Source organism: Protopterus annectens, chromosome 15.part0 (genome assembly GCF_019279795.1).
Source record: "Protopterus annectens isolate FY-2018-M chromosome 15.part0, PAN1.0, whole genome shotgun sequence".
NCBI lineage: Eukaryota > Metazoa > Chordata > Ceratodontiformes > Protopteridae > Protopterus > Protopterus annectens.
The window spans coordinates 107609879-107635434 of NC_056749.1; the positions used below are offsets into that span (position 1 = coordinate 107609879).

The window sequence follows — 25556 nt, forward strand, 5'->3', positions numbered from 1 at the left end:
AACAGTTTGCAATAAGAATCTCAAATTGTGAGCACCCTCATGTTCCCACCCCCAAAACAGGATAAAAAACAGACACTTAAGTGAACTACTTCGGCAGCTGGGGTAAGTCAGTGTAAGCAACCATCTTTTTCTTGCCACCTTCCTCAAATTATCAAACTTACCATAAATTCCAAAGAATTACACAGATAACCATATGCAATTAAAACAGTCTAAGGCAATCATTTCTATGACACATTTCTGTGAAAATTACTGTAGAGATAAACCACCTAGTTTTTTGCTCAGTTTTACTTAAAACCTGCAAAGCTACCACTTGGACAAAAAGTGCTTTACCTGCAACTAAGTTTGAATTGCTTTATGATGTTGCTGATTTTCTCAAATCTGTGAATATCACGTTGTTCTTTACACTGGTAGTGAGAGATGACCTGTTGTGGGTGAAACAAATGCAAATTTAGCAAGTCAAGTAAAATATAATACTGTCTGTAATTTAATTAATCCAATTCATAGTTAGTATCTGCAAAACAAATCTGGTCTCCCACTAACCAACTACGAAGGGAACAGAGTGACAAATAAGTTTCAAATAAGGCTCGATGTACAGTTTTCTAACAAACTTCCTTCTGTTTTGCTCAGCAATGCACACATTCATATGTATGCTACATTTTTTTAAGCAGAGGTTCCACCACCACACAAAAGGTACCAATTCGCTCAGATTTGCATATAGCTTTCTGAATTAAGTCCTGTTGCATCAATTTCGGGTCCATATTATAAATACAATCTGAGATCTTGGAGAACTCGCAAACCAACAAGAGGCTACCCTAACACATTACTAAATATCCTGACTATTTGCTTTGATGACATTCATTTCCTTGACAAAATAAATGCCAACAACTTAAAGCTGCAGACCAGTGCACTAGGGAATTTTGATCTGGAGGTATACTAAATGTAGACCATTTCTTACAGTGTACCTCAGCACTTACTATATGGCTAAATACTAAATTTCTTAACTAGTGAGTGGGGCACATTTTGTCAGTAACATCACGTTCTCTTCCAGATCTACTCACCATGTTTTCATCCATTTATTTTGAACTCTGATTCACTCCTAACTGCCACTGCTTTACCTTTCCACTGCTACATGATGTCCTTATAAAGCTGGTTGGCTGTTTTTACCACTATAAAGGTGAATTCCAGAGGTTCTGTCAGCCTATCATTCTTTTCAATCACTCAGCTAACCTTCTCTTGTAAACAAATTTTGCAAACACCCACATTCCTGTCTTATCTTCCACAGTCTTTCCTTAAAAAAATGATTATCCCTGCTTCAGTCACCATCCTATCTGACCAATGTCTGGTAGGCCTTCCAACGTCCATATGTGCTTCTAACTGCTTCATGTACCACATCAGTCTGATTGTGTGACATTAAACAGTGGCACAAACGTTTGCTGCTCTATCACTGCATATTACTGTAAGTAATTGGTTAAGGACAGCAACATAAAATTTCCTTTACTTTATTATCTTCTACCTGGAAATAGGACCATATTTGACAAAAAACATATTTTTACATGACTTCAGTAACCAATACAAAACAAAGCCAGTTATAAGTCTTCTGTGCTGCCACCAATTTTATGATGTTTTATGCATAACAAAGTTAACACAACTGGGCACAGAAAAAATGCCATCTCAAAAGCACAGAAGGGAGATCTCTTCAAACTACTATAATGCACAAATAGCATCACTCGTAAACGTTTAATGCACACATACAGCCAAGTGTTTCACAGCATGGTGAAATGGAAGTAGAGAGGCTGTTTTACTTCCACAGTAACAGGTCATTTGCATTTACAGAAAATGTATCCCATAACAGATAAATCTTATAACCATGCCAGTGTAATGCTGCTTTAACAGTAGTGCTCTACCGGGACAAACGTTCTCTAAGTACTAACATCGATTACTAGCCTTCAAGATCTTCCCTTCATTCATTAACTTATTCTGTTTTAGAACCTACATACCCGAGTGAAGCACATGGTGATACTGAGCTTCCCTTCATTCATTCACTTATTCTATATTAGAACCTACATACCCGAGTGAAGCACATGGTGATACTGATCTTCCCTTCATTCATTCACTTATTCTATTTTAGAACCTACACACCCGAGTGAAGCACATGGTGATACCGACCTTCCCTTCATTCATTCACTTATTCTATTTTAGAACCTACATACCCAAGTGAAGCACATGGTGATACTGATCTTCCCTTCATTCATTCACTTATTCTATATTAGAACCTACATACCCGAGTGAAGCACATGACGATACTAATCTTCCCTTTATTCATTCACTTATTCTATTTTAGAACCTACATACCCGAGTGAAGCACATGGTGATACTGATCTTCTCTTCATTCATTCACTTATTCTATATTAGAACCTACATACCCGAGTGAAGCACATGACGATACTGATCTTCCCTTTATTCATTCACTTATTCTATTTTAGAACCTACATACCCGAGTGAAGCACATGACGATACTGATCTTCCCTTTATTCATTCACTTATTCTATTTTAGAGCCTACATACCCGAGTGAAGCACATGGTGATACTGATCTTCCCTTTATTCATTCACTTATTCTATTTTAGAACCTACATACCCGAGTGATGCACATGACGATACTGATCTTCCCTTTATTCATTCACTTATTCTATTTTAGAACCTACATACCCGAGTGAAGCACATGGTGATACTGATCTTCCCTTCATTCATTCACTTATTCTATATTAGAACCTACATACCCGAGTGAAGCACATGGTGATACTGATCTTCCCTTCATTCATTCACTTATTCCATTTTAGAACCTACATACCAGAGTGAAGCACATGGTGATACTGACCTTCCCTTCATTTATTCACATTCTATTTTAGAACCTACATACCCGAGTGACGCACATGGTGATACTGATCTTCCCTTCATTCATTCACTTATTCGATTTTAGAACCTACATACCTGAGTGAAGCACATGGTGATACTGATCTTCCCTTCATTCATTCATTCACTTATTCTGTTTTAGAACCTACATACTTGAGTGAAGCACATGGTGATACTGATCTTGCCTTCATTCATTCATTCATTCATTCACTTATTCTATTTTAGAACCTACATACCCGAGTGAAGCACATGGTGATACTGAGCTTCCCTTCATTCATTCACTTATTCTATTTTAGAACCTACATACCCGAGTGAAGCACATGGTGATACTGATCTTGCCTTCATTCATTCATTCATTCACTTATTCTATTTTAGAACCTACATACCCAAGTGAAGCACATGGCGATACTGATCTTGCCTTCATTCATTCACTTATTCTATTTTAGAACCTACATACCCGAGTGAAGCACATGGTGATACTGAGCTTCCCTTCATTCATTCACTTATTCTATTTTAGAACCTACATAAACGAGTGAAGCACATGGCGATACTGATCTTGCCTTCATTCATTCATTCACTTATTCTATTTTAGAACCTACATACCCAAGTGAAGTACATGGTGATACTGCGACACAAGTTTCTGCAACAGCAGATTTTCCTTTTCCTTACCAAGAAAGTGGCCCTTTCGAAAAGGAGCACCTCATCGGCCTCAATAATCTGGGAGAAGTTCCTTAGGTTGGTTTCTAACTGCTGGACATTGGGGATCAGCTGATAAACAATACTGGACCAAGCCTAAAAAGACAAAAGTTTATGCGTTTCAAATGGAATGACTTTAAATTAAGCAGTCAATGTATACTGTAGCAGAAGGCTTTTCAAAAATTGCGTTATACTCCTATATAAATCAAATAAAAGTTATACAAGATACTCACCTTTATGTTTAATCTTCAAAGGTGTCTCTTTTGCAGACCACATCCCAGGCCTGCTTCCATTTCAGGTGCTCCTATCCAAAGCTTGATATTCTGTGACTGTCTCCAATGCAGCCCTGTAAATGTCATTAAGCTACCCAACACCATGGTACAGAACTAGCAATATCCACATGCAATTTTTTTTAAAACTACCTGACAGATCTTTTTCTTAAAAATATTAGCAAGTGACAAGACTGAAACTTATCTATGTTGCTATTCAAGATAACAAGGAAGCCAAGCACAGAAGACTCATTGGATCAGCTACAATATGCACTCCTGAAGATCCAATGGCACAAGGGGTGCTTCGGATAACTGTTCTGACTTCTGGTCATCTCCTGCATGACAGCTTGAAGTAACACTCCTCTAAATAAAGCTTGGCCTCAAGAACATGCATTCAGTCTCAAATGTCTGCACATCTACAGACAAAAGGCCAAGATGTTTTTGCCACTCTTTGTCCCACTGCCAGCTAATCATCAGATCTTGTCAGGGTCAATCTTCCCATACATTTCCATTTCTGATTGACAGCCATCCGAGAGAGGTCACCATTCAGGCAGTTGTAGGGGAGGGGGGGGGGGTAATTAAAAGTTTTCCAGTTTTGCCCCAAATCCCATCATGCATGCACGTGGCAAGGTACCAGGCAGGGGTGTGAAATGGGCTGTCTGTGAGTAGTGTCCCATCATTTTTGCAAAATGGCCTGTCTCCAAGCAGATCTGTCCCACCACTGCAGCAAAAGCAGTCGCTGCTCTTGTCTGCTCTAGGGCAAACCATACCACCCAGTGTGCCACTGGGTGAATGAAAAGTGAAAACGCCTGCCTCTTCCCTGGAGAGGCAAGTGAGTCATGGTCCTTCAGTCCTTCCATTTCCCAGAGCAGCAAATCTCCCTCAAGATTAAGCTATTAAGAAGACCACTCAAAAAATACAGCTGTTGTAGGAGTATTGATCTTGTCCATTAAAGGCCTGTTTCTCTAGGACAAACCGGTATAATACTTTTTCATTCATTTTGTAATTGCTGGCTTGTGAATCCTATGATAGTCCAACCATCTCAAAAGCTAGGAAAAGCTGAAAATCCTTATGGGGTAACTTGCAAGGATGCTGCAAGTACTTTAAATAAGGGCTGCTGATACTTCTAAGGTCATTATACCTCCTGATGACCTTATCTGTTTATACATGGAGCAGCTGTTAACACTGTCACCTCACAGCAAGAGGTTCTCTAGTTCAAGTCACGTCTGTGGTGCCTTCTGTGCAGAGTCTGCACGACCTCCCTGCATTCGCGTAGGTTTCCTCCAGGTACTCCGGTTTCCACTCACAATTCAAAGACATGCATCTAGAGCTTTTCTCCCCGGGCCTCTGCTGAAAATAGGCTCAGTTCTAGTTGGACCTTCCCGGTCAACAAATGTTTAAGTAAACAAATAATGGTAATAAACATTTTTTTATTAGCGTAAAGCAATGAGAAGTGATCTTAACGGTTCTGTGTGTCCACATAAAGTACACTTAACAACCCCAAAGCTGATCAGAATGCATAAGCAGCATTGTTCACAGACTGTTGAGATAAGCATGTGTGGGAATTATTCTGGTGGAGAACAAACATTTAAATTTGTCTACAGCACATGCCCACTACAGGACCCACACTCACAGAGGGGGCAATGAAAGCATGCTAGCAGCACATTCCCAAAATGAGCAAGGCTTGCAGTAAACTACCCCTACAGACCATAGACAGTCTCCATTTTGTCTGGCTTGCTGCAGTCTAGAATACAACCAAGCAGTCATGAGAAGTGGAAAAGAGAGGATTCTAGTGGAAATTTCACTTATGCATTTTGCCTCCCTAGTAAATGGAGATAAAGGAGGCCATTACACCACCAAAGGCTAGGCAACTTGAATGCACATCATGGCACTTACCAGCCAAACTCCTGAGGAAGCTTGTGAACTAACAAAGGACCAAATGACAACGTGGATGAATAATGTCATAAAAGCTCGAAGAGCTACCTGGTTGGTACAATCTATAAAGATCTGCACAGGTATCTTATGGGGATCTAAACCATGGAAGTACTAGTTCTAGATGGTCTTCCAAATTAATATGGGGAGAAAACACTGAAGTCCACTGCAGGTAGTATCAATGTTGGTCACCTGGGCTGATAATTGATCCTGGGTTACATGTGGTTCCCAGACAGCTACTCCTGCCACTCAAGTACCATGGGACAGAGGTCTCAGTCATGGAAAACTGTACAGCGAGGACATGCACGGTGCCGGACCAAGCCTGTGAAGGTGGCTACTGGTCCTGCATGTGAAGGAACATGGATGCTTAGAAGGGGGTAGTTCCGGCAGTGATGCATGCATGCTTGCCACAACCAGGAAAGGAGTGAAAGCCTTACTACAAAATGTTCTCTTGGCTGGGATGACACTGGGAGCACAAACATTCACAATATTTGTTTGGATGACAGCCCCCTGCAGGGTTTTGCAGCAGTAAATATGAACTGATCCTCAAACATCAGAACAAATGGGCCTGCATAACACTGGGAAGGTCTGACTGTTGGCAGGAGAGGAGAGAAAAAAGAAAAAAATGCTCTGGGGACAAGCTTATTTTTGGAAAATTTCACAATTTTTTTACACTCCACACAAAACTGGTTTGGTTGTGTCAGATATCCTTGCTTTGCTGTAAGGCCAATCTTGATTTGACACACAATGCATAAAACTCTACAGCTAGCAAATGGTTTCATATGGATCAACCGGGGACAAACCATGACTGGAACACACCGCTATATGGGTGGAATGAGGAAACATCTCTTCCTGTGCATGGATAAAAGGTACAACAGCATAAACAAAATACTAGCAATGGGTACAAGAGCAGAAACAGTGCAGAAGATAAATGGATGGACAGAAAACACTGAAGAACTGCTAACCACAGTTCAGTGAAAAGTGAGTGTTCATTTGTAAACTGTTTTTGATTATCATAGTTTGATGTTAAATATTTCTTCTTGTAATCTGATTTCTGAACAGGATTAACTTTTAATTAAAGGCTGAATCTTTGTTTTTGTTTTCCCTCAGACAGCAGAGCATTTAAAAGCATTACGAAGAAAACTTAACTGGAGATTTTAGTAAAAGGAGGGAACAATCTGTGGTGATTCCTTTGGTGCAGTACACATTCCATGATTTCACACTCCGCACTCTATGCCATCCTGTGGAGAAAACATCTGAACTGGCTGCATTGAAGAAAATACATACAAAGTCTATTTGTTTAGGAAGTTGGGACACAATTTATCCTAACCACTCAGACAGGCACTGAATGAACTGAAAAGTAATATGAATCTGGTAAGCAAAAAGACAGATGTAGTGGGGGGGGGTGGATGTTAGCAACCATGCTGCTTATGAGGAAGCACATAGGCACCTTTCTGATATTAAACACTGTTTAATGCTTTTTCTCATGATCCCACTACAGAAATTTTACTGAAGTTATCAAACGCTTACAGTACTGGATGGACTTGGTTCATACTAGGCTATCTGCCCTAGGGCATTTATAAGCCTAGCCAGAGTGTGTTTGGCTTTCGCCACCCATTTTAAATGAATTTTGCTATGCCCTTTTTCGAGGTTAGTATACTGTGCCTCTGTCAGTGACACAGAAGTGATACCTGGGGTAAACCTACGATCTCCCATCCACTCATCAAGATTCCTCTTGAAGAGAGTCAATGAGGGACTCTGCCTAACCTGGACTGGGATTTTATTCCAGAGTGAAGGGAGCCTCTGGGTTATGAATCTGTCCCTCCAGCATGTCCCATTTATTTCAGTGCTGAGGTTCAAGTCTCTAGAGCGCGTAGCTCAATGGGATTTGGATTTTCTGACGTGCAGCATGTCCATTAATTCCGGGCTGGACATGGCTTTATATGTCAGGCACAGATCGCCTCTGAGCAGGTGGTATGCCACTGAGTAGAGCTGGAGTTTCTTTAACCGGGCAGCATATGGCATCTGTTTGAGCCCTTTGATCCTCTTGGTGAGGTACATTTGGGGTCTTTCCAGTTGCTGCAGGTGTCTGGTAAGGTACATCCCAAAAGGGGCATTGTACTCAATTACGGGCCTGATGAGGGATGAGTAAAGAGGCACGATGACCTCCCCTGATCTAGATGTGAATCCCCTCATGATTAGGTGGGCTATATAAAATGTTTTTCTAACCATTTTGGCCACGTGGTTGTCAAATGAGAGATTGCTATCAACTTGGGTCCCCAGGTCCCTAATTACTTCTTCTGTACTTAATGGATTACCACCTATGTGGTAATTTGTGGGCACTTTGTTTTTGCCAAAGGGGATGACTATACACTTTTTGGCATTTAGCTTGAGGCCATGGCTCTGGCACCAGCTGTCTTGTTTCTATGAGGCCCTTTTGGAGGATGCTTGTGTCGGCTGGAGAGTCTATTATGGCACCCAGTTTGCAGTCATCTGCGAACTTGGTCAGCCACAGTCCTTCCGTGTTGGCCTGTACCTCCGAGAAATATATACTGAACAAGAGAGGTTCCAGGACTGAGCCTTGTGGGACGCCACTTGTAACTTTTTTGGAGTCTGACATGGCTCCAGCAATTCTAACCATGTGGGTTCTGTCCTTGAGCCAGTTTGCAACCCATCTAGTGACATAGGGATTTATATTTAAGCTGGTGAGCTTATCTATAATGCCTGAGTGGGGTATTGTATCGAAGGCTTTTGCGAGGTCCAGGTAGGCTGTGTGGACCACCTTCCCCTCGTCAATGGCCTTGGTGACTGTTTCAAAGAAATCGACCAGGTTTAAGAGGCAGGATCTGCCCTTAAAGCCGAACTGGGTAGGATCCAGTGTCTGTAGGTCCCCAATATCTTTATTTATGAGGTCCATGATGATCCTTTCCATAGCTTTGCAGACCAAGCTAGTCAGGCTTATGGAGCGATAGTTTCCAGGATCCGTTGAGGCACCACCTTTGTGGAGAGGGACCACTGTTGCTGTACACCACTCTTTGGGTACATATCCTGTAGTAAGGCTGAGATTGAACAGTAGTTTAATATGTTTGGGTTTAGCTCTTCTTGGAGTTCATGTAGGACGCAGCCCGGGACACCGTCTGGTCCCACTGATGCTGTGCTTTTTGCTTTGGAGAGGGCGGCTCTTACCTGAGCATCTGTGATGTCAGGGGGGCAGCACTCTGCTGGAATAGATATTTGCCCTTTTGGAGGGGAGGGGGGGGGGGAGTTTGCGCTGAACCTGTCAGCTAGGATGTTGGCAATGTCTGTGGGTTCGATGTATTTTTTATCATTTTGGACCAATTCTGAGCATATCTGGGAATTCCCACCCAGGTTCCTAACATAATTAAAGAAAGCCTTGTGATTATCCTTAGTGTCCTGTGCAATTTTTCTCTCGAAGCTGGCCTTAGACGATTTTATGAGTGCCCGTAGTTTTTTGCTAATACTGATCAGAGATGCCTTCCCTTTTTAGGATTTTGCTCCATCATGTAGTAGCTTCCTCCTTCTACTGTATAGTTTGTTTATGGCTGGGGTCCACTAGACAGGACGTCTGCCTTTGGAGGACTGGGTCTTGGTTTTATTTGGGATTGCATGATCCATGCATTCCTGAAGGTGTTCATAGAATGCATTTATAAAGGATTCTGCGGTCTGGCCTGTATTTTCCACAGGCTCGGGGGCTTTGAAGGATTCCACCTCGGTCATAAGGTTATACTAGGTGAGCCCCAAGAGCGAATCAAGGGTTACCTTACAGCAACCTGTAGGCTAGTAACCCAAAGTGAGAATCTAACCTGTACCTTGTGTTTGTCAGTAACCACCTTAACCATTATGTTAACTCTGCTAACAAACGCCTCCAAATTTTTACTGCATTCAAAGAACAATCTGAACCAGTCGCTTTAAGAAGATTCAGACTCAGACTCTGATTCCCAAGACCAACACTCTACGCTCTGAGCTACAAGGTCATAACCATTTGTTAACCAGGTAGGCCCACTGGACACACTCCCTTTCCAGGGGTGACCCAAAAGCAACATCTGCTGACAACACTTCCACTCTTCCCAGCTAATGCTTCAGGTACTTTGAATTTGTCTGCACTAAACGGTCACCTTTTAGCCTATTTGCATAGCTTTTCCAAAGCTTCATGAGATTCCTCCACGCATCCTCCACTGCTGTGAGGGTGATCTGTTCTCTACACACCAGTGAGCAATGGACAGACCCCACCAAGGTACTTCCACTTCCCTTATTTCACACATTGTCCCTCTGATCACAATGCTGAGTCTTTCCATTCAACTGTAGCTTATCTGGTTCCTCAGTCTCTGTCTTTCCATCAGCCCCTCCAGTTGTCCTATCAGCCTCTTATGTGAGACAGAGTCAAAAGCCTTGCTGAAGTCAAGGTAGCTTACATCTGCCAATATCTCCCTGTCAAATTCACCTGCAACAATTTTATTTAACATTTGTTTACTGGGAAAGTCCAATTTGGAACAAAGCCAATTTTCAGAGGAAGCTTGGCGAGAAATGTTCCAGAAGCATGTTTTGTAACATGGGAGGAAACCAGAGCACCCGGAGGAAACCCACACGAACACATTGAGGACATGCAGACTCCAAACAGAAGGCACCCCAGCAGAGAATCAAACCGGTGAACCTCTTGCTGTGAGGTGACAACGCAACCGCTGCTCCACTGCGCCATCCAAACATAATCAGAAAACTGAATTAGGTCCGACAGCCCTTTTGGCTTTTCTGCTGAATCTGCCCTGATCTGTGCTAAATGCAAGCCATTAAAAAGCCTTTCACATTACACTTTATTATTCCATACAGGGCAAGTAAACTGCACTGTTTCTTTAAGTACTGAAATATATAATTCTAGGTGATTTCCTGATGGTCCCCAAATCCAGCTTAATCCAGCATTGGATGGCACAGTAGTGCAGCGGTTGCACTATAGCCTCACAGCAAAAGGTTCTCCGGTTCAATTCTCATCTGGGGTGCCTTCTGTGCAGAGTCTGCATGTCCTCCCTGCATCCATGTAGGTTTCCTCTGGGTGTTACAGTTTCTTCCCACATTACAAAGACATGCATTGAGTGTTTCTCCCAGGGCCTCCGCTGAAAATTGGCTCCATTTAAAGTCTGACTTTCCTGGTAGATAAATGTTAAATAAATAGTAAAAATAAATTAACTTTAAAGTTCCCTTCAAGTCTAGCAGCTTTTCTCATTCACCTGTGACTAACAGTAGTTACTTCAAAGAGCTGGTATGGCAGATAAAAAGCTAACTGTACTGCTTTATCCAAATAACTGTAGAAAAGTGAGAATGGCATGAAGGCAGCAGTTCAACAGACAAGTGAAAGCAGACAACACTTGAGTTTACACAGTGGTGAGCTGTAACATCTCAGGTCATTTAACGGTTTCTCCATCAACTGGCTCTTCAAAATAGCATATCACATTGTGTGTTACTTTTGCTTTAAAGTGCCCTACAACTCATCAAAACATTTCCCACAAAGCAAAATTATGGGCTACGACTAACACACAGAGAACTCCTTTCTTAAACGTAGTGAGATATGAACACGGAAAAAAACACGGTGGGACTATTTTAGCAGGAAGGATGGAAATGAAATTGTGAAGTACTGAAATGTTTCTAGGAACTAAACTACATCTTAGTGACATTACAGGGAGAAAAAAAACTCTCCTATGAAGTTAATGACTTAGTGGTATACTTTTTCTTAAACCTGTTCACCAAATAAAAGTCTGCTGTAAGTTTTGTTACTTAAAAGGCCAACTTACCTTGTAAAGTGTTTCATCCCATATGGATGTCCTGAAACAAGTACATTCCAGAGGCCTTGATAAACGTTTCAGATCTTCCTCTCTTTCTTTAAAGATCTAAAAAAGTAAACACAATTAATGTAACAATAATAAGAATCTTAGGCAGGTCCTACCATTTATTTAACAGGATAATACAAATGGAATTTGTAAGGTAAGGACCCTCAGTGAAAGAAATACATTTTGTAAATAATAGGAGGACTTACTTCAGGGAAGCATGGCTCCTTTTCTATTTTGAACTTAATTTTGTACTCTCACACTCACTAGTTACAGCACAGCCAAAGTCTTCCCCAGGCGTAATCTAAATATGGAAAGACAACTTTAGCAGCATTGCATTCATAGGTCAGCACAAGGCTGCTGATCCAGAGGACCATAACTACCCCAGTCACAATAAATCAAATCGTAGGTATCCATCGACATGCTTAATTTACACCTAGTTTTGATCTCCTTTCAAAACGGGCTTGAGGGACCAGACTGGGGGTGTATTTATGACTGCCAATCCATTCATATAGGTTATGCTTACAAAGGGTCAAGAGGCAACTCCGTTTTACATCCAAAGGAAGTATATTCAACAAGCAGGTTCTATTCTGGTGACATTAAGATCTTGAGTGGGTGCAGAAGGCGTTACTAATTTTGCAGATGTGCTGGAGGTCAAACAGAACTGGATGACTCGACGCTTTACTTAACACAGAGGTCACATCTCAACAGGCTGTAGGAAATGGGGGTGGGGGGAGCACTCTAAGGTGATCATGGTAACTCATGGAAGACCGGTCTTGGATCATCTTAGTACGGAAATGCTGCAGTTTCTCAAGAAGGATCATATGCTTACACAGATATATTACAAAGAGGCCATTATACTCGATTATGGGTGTGATGACGGGAAGAGATGACAGGGACGTTAATGTTCTTAAATTTGGAAGAAATACCCCTTGGTGATTAGTCTGACAAGGGTAAAAGGATTTCCTAACAGTAGTGGATACAAGAGAAAAAAAAATAATGGTCCAAAATCGTCAATTGACGTTTCTGGAGTTTTTTTTCTTTTGGTTACATTTTGCTACTTTTTGGTCAATTTTTGGCTGTTTAGACACTTTTTTTGCTTTTTTTAGTAGTGGATACAAGGTAATCAAAGGATAGTAGAGCCCAGATTCAAATTGGCTGGGTCAACTTTCAAAAAAGTATCTCCTATGTAGTAGGCATATGGGTGCCCAGTTTTGCTGAGGGACACTATGTTGCATTTCTTGGCATTTAGTTTCAGGCCATTGTTCAGACACCACTTACTGCTGCATATTAGTCCCCCCTGAAGAATTTGGAAGTCAGATGGGGAGTTAATGAAAGCTCCAAGTTTGCAGTCATCTGCAAATTTGGTCAGCCACAAACTCCTGATGTCAGCCTCGACATCAGGGGAGTAAATACCAAGCAGAAGTGGTCCCAAGAGTGATCCCAAGAGTGGTATATTATCCCCAACTAAGCATTGCCCACAAAATACTGCACCAGCCTTCAAACACCCCTATACTCTCAGAACTTTTAATCCCATACAATAATCTTAACTCCCTTCGTTCTTCTAGAAAACTTATGGCTAAATTAACAAAGTCCAATAACTCAGCTGGTGACTCTCTTTTTTCTAGCACAGTAGGAAGGAACTGGAATCTACTACCCAGTGACATAACACTGATCTCATCACTGCCCCTCTTCAAACAAATAATAAAAGAACATCTGAAAAGTCACTGGCTCTGTTCCTGCACTAAACCTGACTAAATTTCTACCCCTCTCTATCTCATTTCTTCCCCTGCATCTCTTCCCCCCCTTCCCTGAACAATTTATCTTTTTTTACTTACCTCTTTTCCTCTTCACTGAAAATTTGTTTAATCCTTTCTTATCCTTTCTTTTTTACTTTACTCTTACTTTCCTCACACTTCTCCTCCCTACTCACCTTTCCCTGATTTTTGCTTCTCTGTAGTTTATTTATTTATAGGTAATGATATTAGTTCCTATTAGTAAATTGTTTTTGCATGCAAATTTTTCCTTTTTGTCTTTACAATTATCCTGGTGTTTTTGTTGTATTACACTTCAAATGTTGTATGTTTTTTTATATATACTGTGGAGCTTTTCTCCCCGGGCCTCTACTGAAAATGGAAATATATCCAGCTAGACTAGCCTGGTCAACAAATGTAAAATAAAATAAAAAATAATATATGGGGGAACAACACTGGCAATTACTCTTTTTGAAGGGAACGTTCGTCCCATACTAATAGATCATTCAATGACAGTCTCCAAACCAGAACATCTAACAAAAATGGTAACATGCAATACAAGGTAAGCTGGGGGTGGCATTCACATGTTTTCTAGATGCAGCATTTGTATACAGTTTAAGGCTGATAAATTTCCACGTTAAATATGCAAACAAATGCCTGCTATACAAACAAACACAAACGTCAATACGCATGCCCATATACAAAAAAAATGTGAAGGACAAAGAAAAGTTGTGTAAAATCTTACCATAACCATAGATGTCCTTCTCTTCCATGTTGCAGTATTCTACATACGTGCTTACTCCTCTTGTCTCGCATACGTACGGCCAGTATACAAATACAAAAGTTTTCAGTCCCTCTGAAGTATGTAGGATGTCTGATGTGGTTGAGGGCAACTTGGGCCACAAAAGTGACGTCTGCATGCCCCAATCAGAGCCAGTCCTAATAAGGGCATTGCCATCCAGAAAGGGAAATGCAACCTTATAGGAGGGGAAAGAGGGTGGGAAGGAATGCTGCAACATGGAAGAAAAGGACATCTATGGTTATATGTTAAGATTTTACACAACTTTTCTATGTCCTTCTATTACTACGTTGCAGTATTCTACATATGGAGGAGTGACAAACCTCACTGTGACTGGGGTGGTGGTCTAGAGGCAGACTCCAGGAATCCGTGAAGGAAAGCCCTGGCAAACCCTGCCCTGGATCTAGAAATGTGGTCTAGTTTGTAATGTTTGGTGAAAGTGTGAACTGAAGACCAAGTAGCTGCCTCAAACAGTAGCACTATCTAGGCCCTTAAAGAAAACTCCTGAAGAGGCCATAGCTCTGGTGGAGTGTGCTTTAACTGCACCTTGCAGAGATTTACCATGGAGTTGGCAGCAGAAGATGATGGCCTTGGAGATCCAGGCAGATATGGTCTGTTTGGATACTGCCTTTCCCAGGGCTCTAGGTTGGAAGGAAACAAAAAGCTGGTCAGCCTGTCTGTTGGATTTAGTTTTATGCAGGTAGGAACCGAGTTGTCAGTCCACATCCAGGGAGTGCAGTACTCTCTCAATGTCCCCTATGGGTTGGGAAAAAAAAAAAGCAGGTAGGTGTATGGCCTGGTTAAGGGACAGGTCATTCACCTCCTTGGGCATGAAGGATGGGTTAGTTCTAAGGGTAACCCTGTCCTTGTGGAAGACTAGAAAAGGAGGAATAGCCATAAGGGCTTGTAGCTCTGATACTCTTCTGGTTGAGGTCAGAGCCACTAGCAGTACAGTTTTCCATGTGCAATGCTTTAGAGAAGCTTTGTCTGCTGGCTTAAAGGGAGAGAGAGTAAGCTTTATCAGAACACAGTTAAGATCCCAAGGAGGAGGAGACTGTTTCCTGGGATATGCGAGTTGAAGTACCCCCTTAAGGAATAGCATGGAAGGGAGTCTGGATGCTAGTGGGGAATCCAGAGAAAGGCATGCTGAAATTGCAGACAGATGAGCTTTGATGGAAGAATAAGCCAAACCAGTCTGCAGTAGTTCACACAGGTAAGACAGGACAAGAGGGGGCTCGCTAGAAAGTGGATCCCGCTGTCTTTTGTAACCCCATAAGTGAATGTTTTCCACTTGGAAAGGCAAGATTTTCTTGCATTTGTTTTCCTGGCCTCCTGCAGGACATTGAGCACATCCTCGTTATAAAGGTATCTGAAGGGGATCAGAATCCTATTAACCACAGAGTGAGGTGCAGAAGCTGCCACTGTGGGTGAATCTAGGATTTCTTGTGTTCTGTGAGAAGGTCTATTCTAGGGGGTAACGTGGTGATTGCTCTTGGACAGTTGTAGGAGTAGGGGGAACCAGTGCTATCTGGGCCACCAGGGAGTCAATGAGATTTTCTGGAGTGTCCTAATGGATTTTCAACAGGACCTTCTGAATGAGCGGGAAGGGGGGAAACATATAGATATTTCCTCTTCTACGAGAGTGAGAAGGCATCTGTTGCCAGTGCCTGCGGGTCTGGCATCCTGGTGCAAAGGCGAGGAGGCAAAACAGGTCTATTTGAGGTGTACCTTCCTGTGGGGACCAGATCCAAGAAGACTGCTGTGAAACATCCATCTGTGGTGGTTTGTGAAGGTTCGGCTGAGAGAGTCTTCCTGGGAGTTGTGGAGAGAGGGAATATAGACCACCTGCAGAGTAATTCCCTGTGAGGTGGCTAGTTTCCATATCAGAAGAGCTAGTCTGCAGAGGAGGAATGACTTGGTTCTTCCTTGCTTGTTGACATACCACAGTACACTGGTGTCTGTGTAAATATTCAACGGGCCTTGCTGAAGGAAAAGTAGAAATGGCTGAAGAGCCAGAAGAATTGCCCTCGTCTCTCAAACATTGATGTGTTCTAGTTTGTGAGGTTTTGGCCACAGGCCCTGCACCCTTTGATGGCCCAGAGTTGCTCCCCAGCCCAAATCTGAGGTGTCTGTGTACATGACCTGTGTGGATAGAGGTGTTTGGAGAGGAAGCCCGGGATTGTGGTTCACTTGTGCCAACCATCACTGTATTTCTTTTTTCAGGCAAGGGAGAAGGGGCACCCTGTGCTCCAGAGGATGGGAGTGCTGTGTCCAGACTGACCGGATACCATTGTAACTTTCTCATATGCAGTCTTGCTAATGGTAGCATGGGGATGGTGGCTGCCATGTAGCCCAAGATTCTGAGGTACTGCCTTGCTGTCAAATCTGTGGACTGAAGGACAAGAACCTGATGTTCGGGTCAACCTTTTGGGGTGGGAGGTATGCTTCCATGAGGTCTGAGCGTATTCTGCACCCGAGGAAGACAATATCTTGGGTTGGTTGGAGATGCAATTTTGGGAAGTTCAACTGAAATCCCAAGGACTGTAGAAGAGACACCACAATGTGGATGTGGCGCTCGAGGATCTCCTTGCTGCCTGCCTGGATCAACATGTCATCCAGGTAAGGGAATGTCTGTATTCTCTTTATCCTGCAATAAGCAATCACTGGGGCCAGACATTTTGTGAAAACTCTGGGTGTAGTGGAAAACCCAAATGGCAAGGCATAGAACTGAAAGTGGGAAGAGACCACCAAGAATTTCAGGTATTTCCTGTAAGTTGGTTTTATGGGTGATATGAAGATAAGCATCCTTTATATCTAATGTGGCCATGAACCCTTGTGGAAACAGAAGTGGAAAGAGGGTTGGTAGGGTAAACATGCTGAAGGTAGGAATCTTTAGGAATAGGTTGAGATGGGAGAGGTCCGGAATAGGTCTTTAGGGTCCATCCTTCCTGGGGACCAGGAAGATCCTAGAGTAGAAGTCTCTTCCTTTTGCGACTGAGGAAACTGATTCGATGGTACCCTGAGCCAGCAGAGTTTGCAGCATCGGTTGCATGAGGTGCAACTGCTGCATAGGGGGTTGTGGGGTGTCTTGGTGCCTTTTCGTTTTTTTTTGGGGGGGGGCAAAAAGTACAGTTTTGTACCTACCATAAATGTAGATGTCCGAGAGGCATGCATCTGCAGTCCTAACAAATGGGTTGTCCTGCCTCAGGCAGCCCTTCGGTCGGCCGGATTCCAAAGTCTGGGTCTGGCCTCGGCTGATGTCGCACTTCACCCGTCACTGCTACTGTCAATTGGGTATAAAGGCATCAGCCGACGCCATTTTCCTCAGTGTTTCTTGCCCCAGATGCCAGGTGCCCTCTAGGAAGGCTAAATTTGGATAAATGCAAATGATTCCAAACAGTAGAGAGCATACAAAAAATAAACATGTATGTACATATCTACAAACAAATACACCATAATAGATTCCCCCAGCTAGTTACAAGATGGGCAAATACCCTAGGAGTACCACAGAGGGGAAGGAGGGTGGGTAATCCTGACTGCAGATGCATGCCTCTCGGACATCTACATTTATGGTAGGTACAAAACCGTACTATGTCCTTCAAGGATGCATCTGCAGTCCTAACAAATGGGTAGAATACCATAGCCAAACTGGGGGAGGAGGCACTAAAAAAAAAAAAAAAAAAAAAAAAAAATTATGGTGTAGTTAAGATCCCTTGCAAAACAGCAGTGGCAAAACCTGCTCGGGATCTGGAGTATAAAGGCAGATTATAATGCTTGGCAAATGTATGCACGGAGCTCCAAGTAGCAGCCTCTAAAATGTCTTTGGTAGCCACTCCTCGTAAGAAAGCTGTAGTAGTGGCTGTAGCCCTTGTGGAGTGAGGTCTGATGTTTTCTGGAGTTGTCTTCCCATGAAAGGAGTAACAAAATCTAATGCAATTTCCTATCCATTTTGAGATTGTCTGTTTTGAAATTGCTTTTCCTTCTATTCCTGCTGCATATGCTACCAGAAGCTGGTCAGTTTTTCTATTGTTCTTGGTTCTGTCCAGGTAGTAGCGCAATTGCCTGTGTACATCCAAGGTGTGCAGTAGTCTTTCCCCCCTGTTCTGTGGGTTGGGGAAGAAAGTTGGTAGGTGGATTGCTTGGTTCAATGATACCCTGGAGACCACCTTTGGCATAAAAGTAGGGTTAGTTCTCAAGGACACTCTATCCTGATGGAAGATAAGGAAGGGCTGTACTGCCATTAATGCCTGTAATTCGGAAACCCTTCTTGCTGAAGTGATTGCAAGCAGGAAAGCAGTTTTCCAAGATAAGAACTGTAATTCTGCTGTTGCTGCTGGTTCAAAAGGGGGAAGTGTTAACTTTTCCAGCACAAAGTTCAGGTCCCATGTAGGTAGAGGTGGCTTTCTTGGGGGCTTTACATTTTTAATTCCTCTCAGAAACTGCCTGAGTAGAGGATGAGAGAAGACTGGAGGATCCATGTTGTATTCTGCTGAAATTGCTGATGCATGAATCTTGATGGAGGAGTAAGACAGGCCGTTGTGGAAAAGTTCTGCTAAATATTCCAGGATGTTAGCTATGTTTGCCAAAGATACATTTTCTCCTTTTGCTGTGCTCCAAATGAGGTATCTTTTCCATTTTGCAGAATAAGTCTTCCTTGTGGAGGGTCTGCGAGCCTCCAGGATAATGTCTTTAACCCTCTGAGATACATTTGGGTTATTTTGTTTCATGTAAGATTCCAAGCAGCTAGCTGCAGTGTTTTCAAGTTTGGATGCAGGATCTTGAAGTTGTTCTGTGTTAGCAGCAGAGGAACTAGGGGTAGAGGCCATGCGTGTGTCCGAGACATACTTCTCAGAAGCGGGTACCAATGCTGCCTCGGCCAGTCTGGAGCTATCAGTATGATCCTTGGGTGATCTTCTTTGATCTTCAGTAGCACTTTGTGCATCAAAGGTAGAGGTGGGAATGCATATGCGGTTAGGTTTTCCCAACTGAAGGATAGGGAGTCCACCTTCCAAGCAAGTGGGTGGTATGTCCTTGTGCAGAATTTTCTCAATTGGTGGTTGTGTGGGGATGCGAACAGGTCTATTTCTGGTAGTACCCATTTCTCTGTAATGGTTTTGAAGATGTCCGGATGCAGCATCCATTCGTGGGCATCCGTGGTAGTTCTGCTTAATGTGTCTGCTAATATGTTTTCTTTTCCTGGCACAAATAAGGCCTGGAGCTGAATGTTGAGGTTCAGGGCCACATTCCACAGGTCCATTGCCATCCGGCATAGAGGGTATGAATGTGTGCCTCCCTGCTTGTTGATGTACCACATAACTGTGGTGTTGTCCGTCCTTATCAGCAAATGACCCTGTTGAAGAAAAGGTCTGAATGTCTGAATTGCCTGTTTCACTGCCAGCATCTCTTTTTGATTTATGTGTAGGTTTGGCTGGTCCTGTGTCCATAGGCCTTGTATACACTTGTCTGCCATGTGTGCCCCCCAACCGAGGTCTGAGGCATCCGTGGTGATAGTCTGGCTTGGGTGAGGGCTGTGGAAAGGCAATCCTTTGTTCAACTGGCAGGCCTGAGACCACCACAGGAATTCTTGCTTCAGGCATGGAATTAGGGTTTCTAGGCTGTGCTTGTGCTGAGACCATAAATTCCGTAGGTACCATTGCAACTTCCTCATATGCAGTCTGGCATGTGGGATCAATATTATGCAGGATGCCATGTAACCCAGAGCTTGCAGGATTTTCCTTGCTGTAAGCTGGTTCTGCGTTGTTAATGCCTTGAAATAAAGTGGTAGTAGTTTTTGCTTTTCTGCTGTGAGAAATGCCATTTGATTTGATGTGTCCAGTTCTGCACCCAAGAATATAATCCTTTGGGATGGTACCAGCCTTGACTTTTTTATGTTGACTGTGTATCCCAAGGCCTGCAGTAGGCGAATAACCTTTTCCAAATCTTTTGTTAATTTGATCTTGTTGTTCGCTTGTATCAGGCAGTCGTCCAGGTATGGATAAATTTGAATTCCCTGAAGTCTGCAATGAGCAATTACTGATGCCAGGCATTTCGTGAATACTCTGGGCGCAGTAGATAAGCCAAAGGGCAATGCTGAGAATTGATAATGCTCTGATCCTGCAAGAAATCTGAGGTATCTTCTGCAATCTGGTCGAATAGGGACGTGCAGGTATGCCTCCTTGAGATCTAGAGTCACCAGCCAAGCCTCCTTGCCCAGCATGGGAAGAAGGTGCTGTAGGGTCAGCATTTTGAATTTTGGAACAATGAGATATGTGTTGAGAGCGGACAGGTCGAGAATAGGCCTCCATTGGTTTTCTTTTCTTGGCACCAGGAAAAGTCTGGAATAAAATCCTTGTCCCATAGCCGGTACCTTTTCTATAGCTCTCATCCTTAGTAAGTGGTTGATTTGTCCTAGAGCGTTTGTCTTTTGGTTTGGTGGTAGGTTTGGCATTCCTCTCTTCCTTGGTAGAGTATGAAGTGAAACCTGTAACCTTTGTCTATTGTCTGTAAAATCCATTTGTCTCCTGTAATGTAATGCCAGTTTACTGAAAATAAGGCTAGCTTTCCGCCTAAGGGTGCTTCCAGTTGTTCCCTGGTAGGCGGTATCAGAGCCAAGTCACTGTGACTGTCCTGTGGAAGTGGTAGTAGCTGGATCTGCGGCAGTACTTCTCTGGTTGTTAGGCTGCCACTGACGTCCCCTGTAGGCACCTCTGGATTGACCTCTGCCTCTTGAGCGCCTATTTCTGCCTCTCTGTGGTCTGGTGTCTGGAAAGGACCAATTCTTCAAAGGCCAATTTCTACTAAACCTAGGAGGCTGGACCTGTAAGAAGTCCTTGACTGTTTGGACAGATTTTGCTTTTTCCTCCACCTTCTTTAACACTTGCTGTGCAGGGGAGCCAAACAAACTGAGTTTCTCCATGGGAGCATCTAGGAGCTTTGACTTCACATGGTCTGGTAAGGATTGCTCTTTTAACCATGCATGCCTTCTGATCACTGTACCAGTCATAGCTGATCTAAAGGAAGCCTCCAGTGCATCATAGCCGCATTTTAAGGAATGATTACTGACCTGCTGAGTGTTATGTACCAAATCCTGAAGGGACTTACGGTCTATAGGTTCAGGAGAGGCTAGTTTTTTATTTAAATGATCTAACAAGAATTCCGGATACTGAATCATGTGGAATTGACAGTTTAAAGCCCTAGCCGAAAGAGTAGCAGAAGTATAAACTTTTTTACCCCATCTCTCTAATGCTCTAGATTCTCTCTCAGAGGGGAGGGGGTTTTTGGCAGTTGCTACAGCTTTAGGGCCCTGAGAAATAGTTTCAGGATCCGCAATAGGAGCCTTATACAGGTGACAATGTGTGTCCGGGACCCTGTAGTATCTGTCGGGCTTAGCAGGGGCCGGAGGAAGAGAGTCAGGGGCAGTACAAGCATCATTGAATGCATCATCCACAACTGTCAGGACTGGAGGAATGGCTAAAGGCCTATGCTGTGGCAAATGCAGAAAGGTCCTGAGCAGTTTCCTAGAATCTGTAAAATCCTGGCCCTGCCATTGAAATTGTTTCCTCATAGCATGCAAGGTTTCCCCAAAAGAAAATTCCTCAGGAGGAGAGGCAGAAGGAATGGAGTCTTCTGCGTCAGAATCCTCATATGGAGAATAAGGGCCCTCTGGAGGATTTGAGTTTTCTGAATTATCAGAAGAATAATCCGTAGAAACTGGTTCAGGGGGCTCTGCTCTAGGCCTCTTCTCTGGAGGGGGATGTGAGGCCCTGTCAGGGTGAGGTTGGGATCCCCTGATCAAAGAAATGAGATCCTCTGCCAGGCTAAGCATTTGGGAACTAGAACTAGGCCTGTGTGAGGGGGTTTTAGAAGGCAAGGCCTTCGAAGATTTAGCTGCTTTAGCCCTAGAGAAAGCCTTGATAGACATGGATGCAGGGGGCCTAGCAGCTCCACGTGCAGGAGTGGATATGTCTAAAGGAATAGTATCTGATAAATCCCGGGTGCCTGCTACAGCAGGAGAAATTTCAGTAGCAGATTCAGCCATGCTGTGTGAGGCCTTGGCTGCAGGAGGAATGCTCTCGGCCGAAGGAAGAACCGAGGACTCGGTTTCAGCCGAAACTGAGACACTCACGGTTGGCTTAGCCGTGGTTTCGGCCGAAACCGTGGACCGCGAGTGTCGGTCCTTTTCCTTACGCTTTTTAGCTAATTGTGAAGTCGGAGTCTCCGACGGCATTTTGTAAGCAAAAGCGGGACCAAAAAACTCCTCCGCAAACTCCGACCGACGTCTAAGTGTCCGTCGGTTGAAGGAAGCACAGGCTAGACAAGCTGCTACGTCGTGGTCTGGGCCTAAGCAAGGAAGGCAGTAAGAATGGAAATCCTTATGAGGTATTTGTTTCCCACAAGTTAAACAATTATTTACTTTTTCTGACATCGGCTGAGGCAAGAAAGAGTCCCCAGTGGGGTACTTAGCTTTTTAGAAGTCTTCGGTAGTAGAAATCTCTGGATCTGACCGGCCGGCACTTGCGAACAGCTTCTGCTTTGGGCACCGCGCGGCAAGAAAGACCGAGGAAAATGGCGTCGGCTGATGCCTTTATACCCAATTGACAGTAGCAGTGACGTCGGGTGAAGTGCGACATCAGCCGAGGCCAGACCCAGACTTTGGAATCCGGCCGACCGAAGGGCTGCCTGAGGCAGGACAACCCATTTGTTAGGACTGCAGATGCATCCTTGAAGGACATCATGAAATAACCATTCTGGAGGAGTGACAGGACCCACTTGTCTGAAGTGATGTTGGTCCACATAGGGAGGCAGCGATACAGGCAGGTAGTCAGATGCTACCTGCCCTGTCTTGAAAGGGTGGTCTCTGGCTAGAGGAGGGAGATGCTCTAGCTGGAGGGGGTTGTTTTCTTGTAGGCTTCCTAGGCCTTGAGAGAGCAGCAGGATGAGATTGTTTCCATATAAAATGGGTTTTAGCTGGATAGTTTCTTTGAAACTTTGGTATGGGGGAGACCAGCAAGTCCTGCATCTCCTTACCTTTTTGCTGCAGTGACTACAAAAGGTCTGCTACTTTAGAGCCAAACAATGTGTGTTGTCCAGGGGTGCATCAATAAGCTTTGCCTTAAAATCATTAGGCAAGGGTTGGAGGTGAAGCCAAAAGTAACTACATAAGGCAGATGTTGATGCTGCTGACCTGGATGAAGACTCAGCAGCATCATAAAGTACAGTTTTGTACCTACCATAAATGTAGATGTTCGAGTGTATACACTGCTGCAGTCATTACAGTTGGGTTATCCTGCCGTCAGGCGGTTCCCCAGTTGGCCCGAGTTCCAAAGTCTTGGTCCGGCGTCGGTTGCTGTCGCCTCCACCCTGACATCAGTGCGACAGGGGTATACAAGATGCAGCCGACACCATTTTCTTCAGTTTTTCTTGCCCCAGATGTCAGGTGCCCCCAAAAGGTAGGCAATTCAAATTGCTAATAAAACATACATAAGAAATGCAAACGACTTTCAGTTACCAGCAAATACTCCCCATAGGTAGTAAAGGGTAGAAGACATAGGTACGTACCAGCAAATAAGAGGGGAAGGAGGGAGGGTAACCTGGACTGCAGCAGTGTTTACACTCGAACATCTACATTTATGGTAGGTACAAAACTGTACTATGTTCATCGTGTTACACTGCTGCAGTCATTACACTTGGGTAGAATTTCAAAGCTCAGGTAGGGTGGCTGGTTCTACAAGGCATTAGGGGTGGCTATAAGGCCCTGCAGCACTGCAGTGGCGAAGCCAGCTCTGGATTTAGAGTACAGAGGCAGATGGTAATGCTTGGTGAAGGTATGTACAAAACTCAAAGTTGCTGCTTCCAAAATATCCTTGGTAGGTACTCCTCTGAGGTAGGCAGTTGAAGTGGCTTTTGCCCTAGTGGAGTGGGATCTAATGCTGCTAGGTACAGGTTTCCCATGGTGTGTATAGCAGAAACGTATACAATGTCCTATCCATTTTGAAATAGTCTATTTTGAAATGACATTTCTCTGTGCTCCTGCAGCATATGCTACCAATAGTTGCTCAGATTTCCTGAAAGCTTTGTTTTTGTCCAAGTAGAAGCGTAACTGCCTGTGAATGTCCAAGGAATGCAGTAGTCTCTCCCCTTTATTCTGTGGTTTTGGATAAAAATTTGGCAAATGAATAGTTTGGTTAAGAGCCACACTAGATACCACCTTTGGCATAAACATAGGGTTAGTTCTTAAAGACACCCTGTCCTGGTGGAAAATGAGAAAAGGTTCCACTGCCATTAGTGCCTGTAATTCTGAAACTCTTCGTGTTGATGTTATTGCCAAGAGCAGAGCAGTTTTCCAAGAGATATATTTCAATTCTGCTGTGTTAGCTGGCTTAAAAGGAGGTAAAGTCAATTTTTCCAAAACAAAGTTGAGGTCCCAAGTTGGAGTAGGTGCTCTACGGGGCGGTGTTATGTTTTTAGCCCCTCTGAGGTACTGTCTTAGTACAGGATTAGAGAAAATTGGTGGTTCCGTGTTGTAATGAGCGGATACGGCAGAGGTGTGGATCTTGATGGATGAGAAGGAGAGGCCTTTGTCCAGCATCTCAGTTAACTATTGTAGTATCTGAGGAATGTTTGGAACATGAGGGTCAAGGCTATGTGCTTGGTTCCAGGCACAGAATCTCTTCCATTTATCCAAATAGGCTTTCCTGGTACTAGGCCTTCTGGCCTCCAGAATGACATCCATAACAGCTTTGGAGAGCGGCATTGACTGCTTGACTAATGAATCTTCCATGCAGCTAGGTTTAAGGTCTTTAGCTGGCTGTGTAGTATCTGATTGTTGTGCTGAGTCAGCAAATGCGGGATTTGAGGCAAAATCCAGGGTGGTCCTTGTGCTAAGTTCTTTAAGATTGGGTACCAGTCCTGGCGTGGCCAGTCTGGTGCAATCAGGATCATCTTTGGCTCTTCTTGCCTGGCTTTTATGAGTACCTTTGGCAGGAGAGGTAGTGGTGGGAAAGTGTATACTTGTAGGTGTTTCCAGCTGAATGAGAGGGCATCCACTTTCCATGCTTGTGGTGCAGAATTTCTGTAGCTGGCAGTTCATTGGGGATGCAAACAGATCTATGTCCAGGCTCCACCACTTCTGTGTTCTCATTCTGAATATCTGTGGATTCAATTCCCATTCATGGGGATTCATGATGTTTCTGCTTAAGTCGTCTGCCAGTGTGTTTTTCTCTCCTGGCAGGAATTGTGCTTGCAGATGAACTTGATAGTTTAGAGCTGTGTTCCACAAGGTCATGGCTTACCTGCAGAGGGGGTAGGAGTGAGTGCCCCCTTGCTTGTTTATGTACCACATAACGGTAGTGTTGTCTGTCT

General features: G+C 43.6%; 1 protein-coding gene across 1 annotated transcript in view; it reads right to left on the bottom strand.

The window, feature by feature from the left end:
- The window catches only part of LOC122789959 (ras-related GTP-binding protein A), a 244817-nt gene that overhangs the window by 63578 nt on the left and 155683 nt on the right, over positions 1 to 25556 (bottom strand). The window contains exons 5-7 of the mRNA XM_044057458.1: positions 11610 to 11705; positions 3581 to 3703; positions 331 to 422 (exon numbers count right to left, since the gene is read on the bottom strand). Of these exons, the coding sequence (XP_043913393.1) occupies positions 331 to 422; positions 3581 to 3703; positions 11610 to 11705 (311 nt within the window). The remainder of the gene's footprint in view (positions 1 to 330; positions 423 to 3580; positions 3704 to 11609; positions 11706 to 25556) is intronic.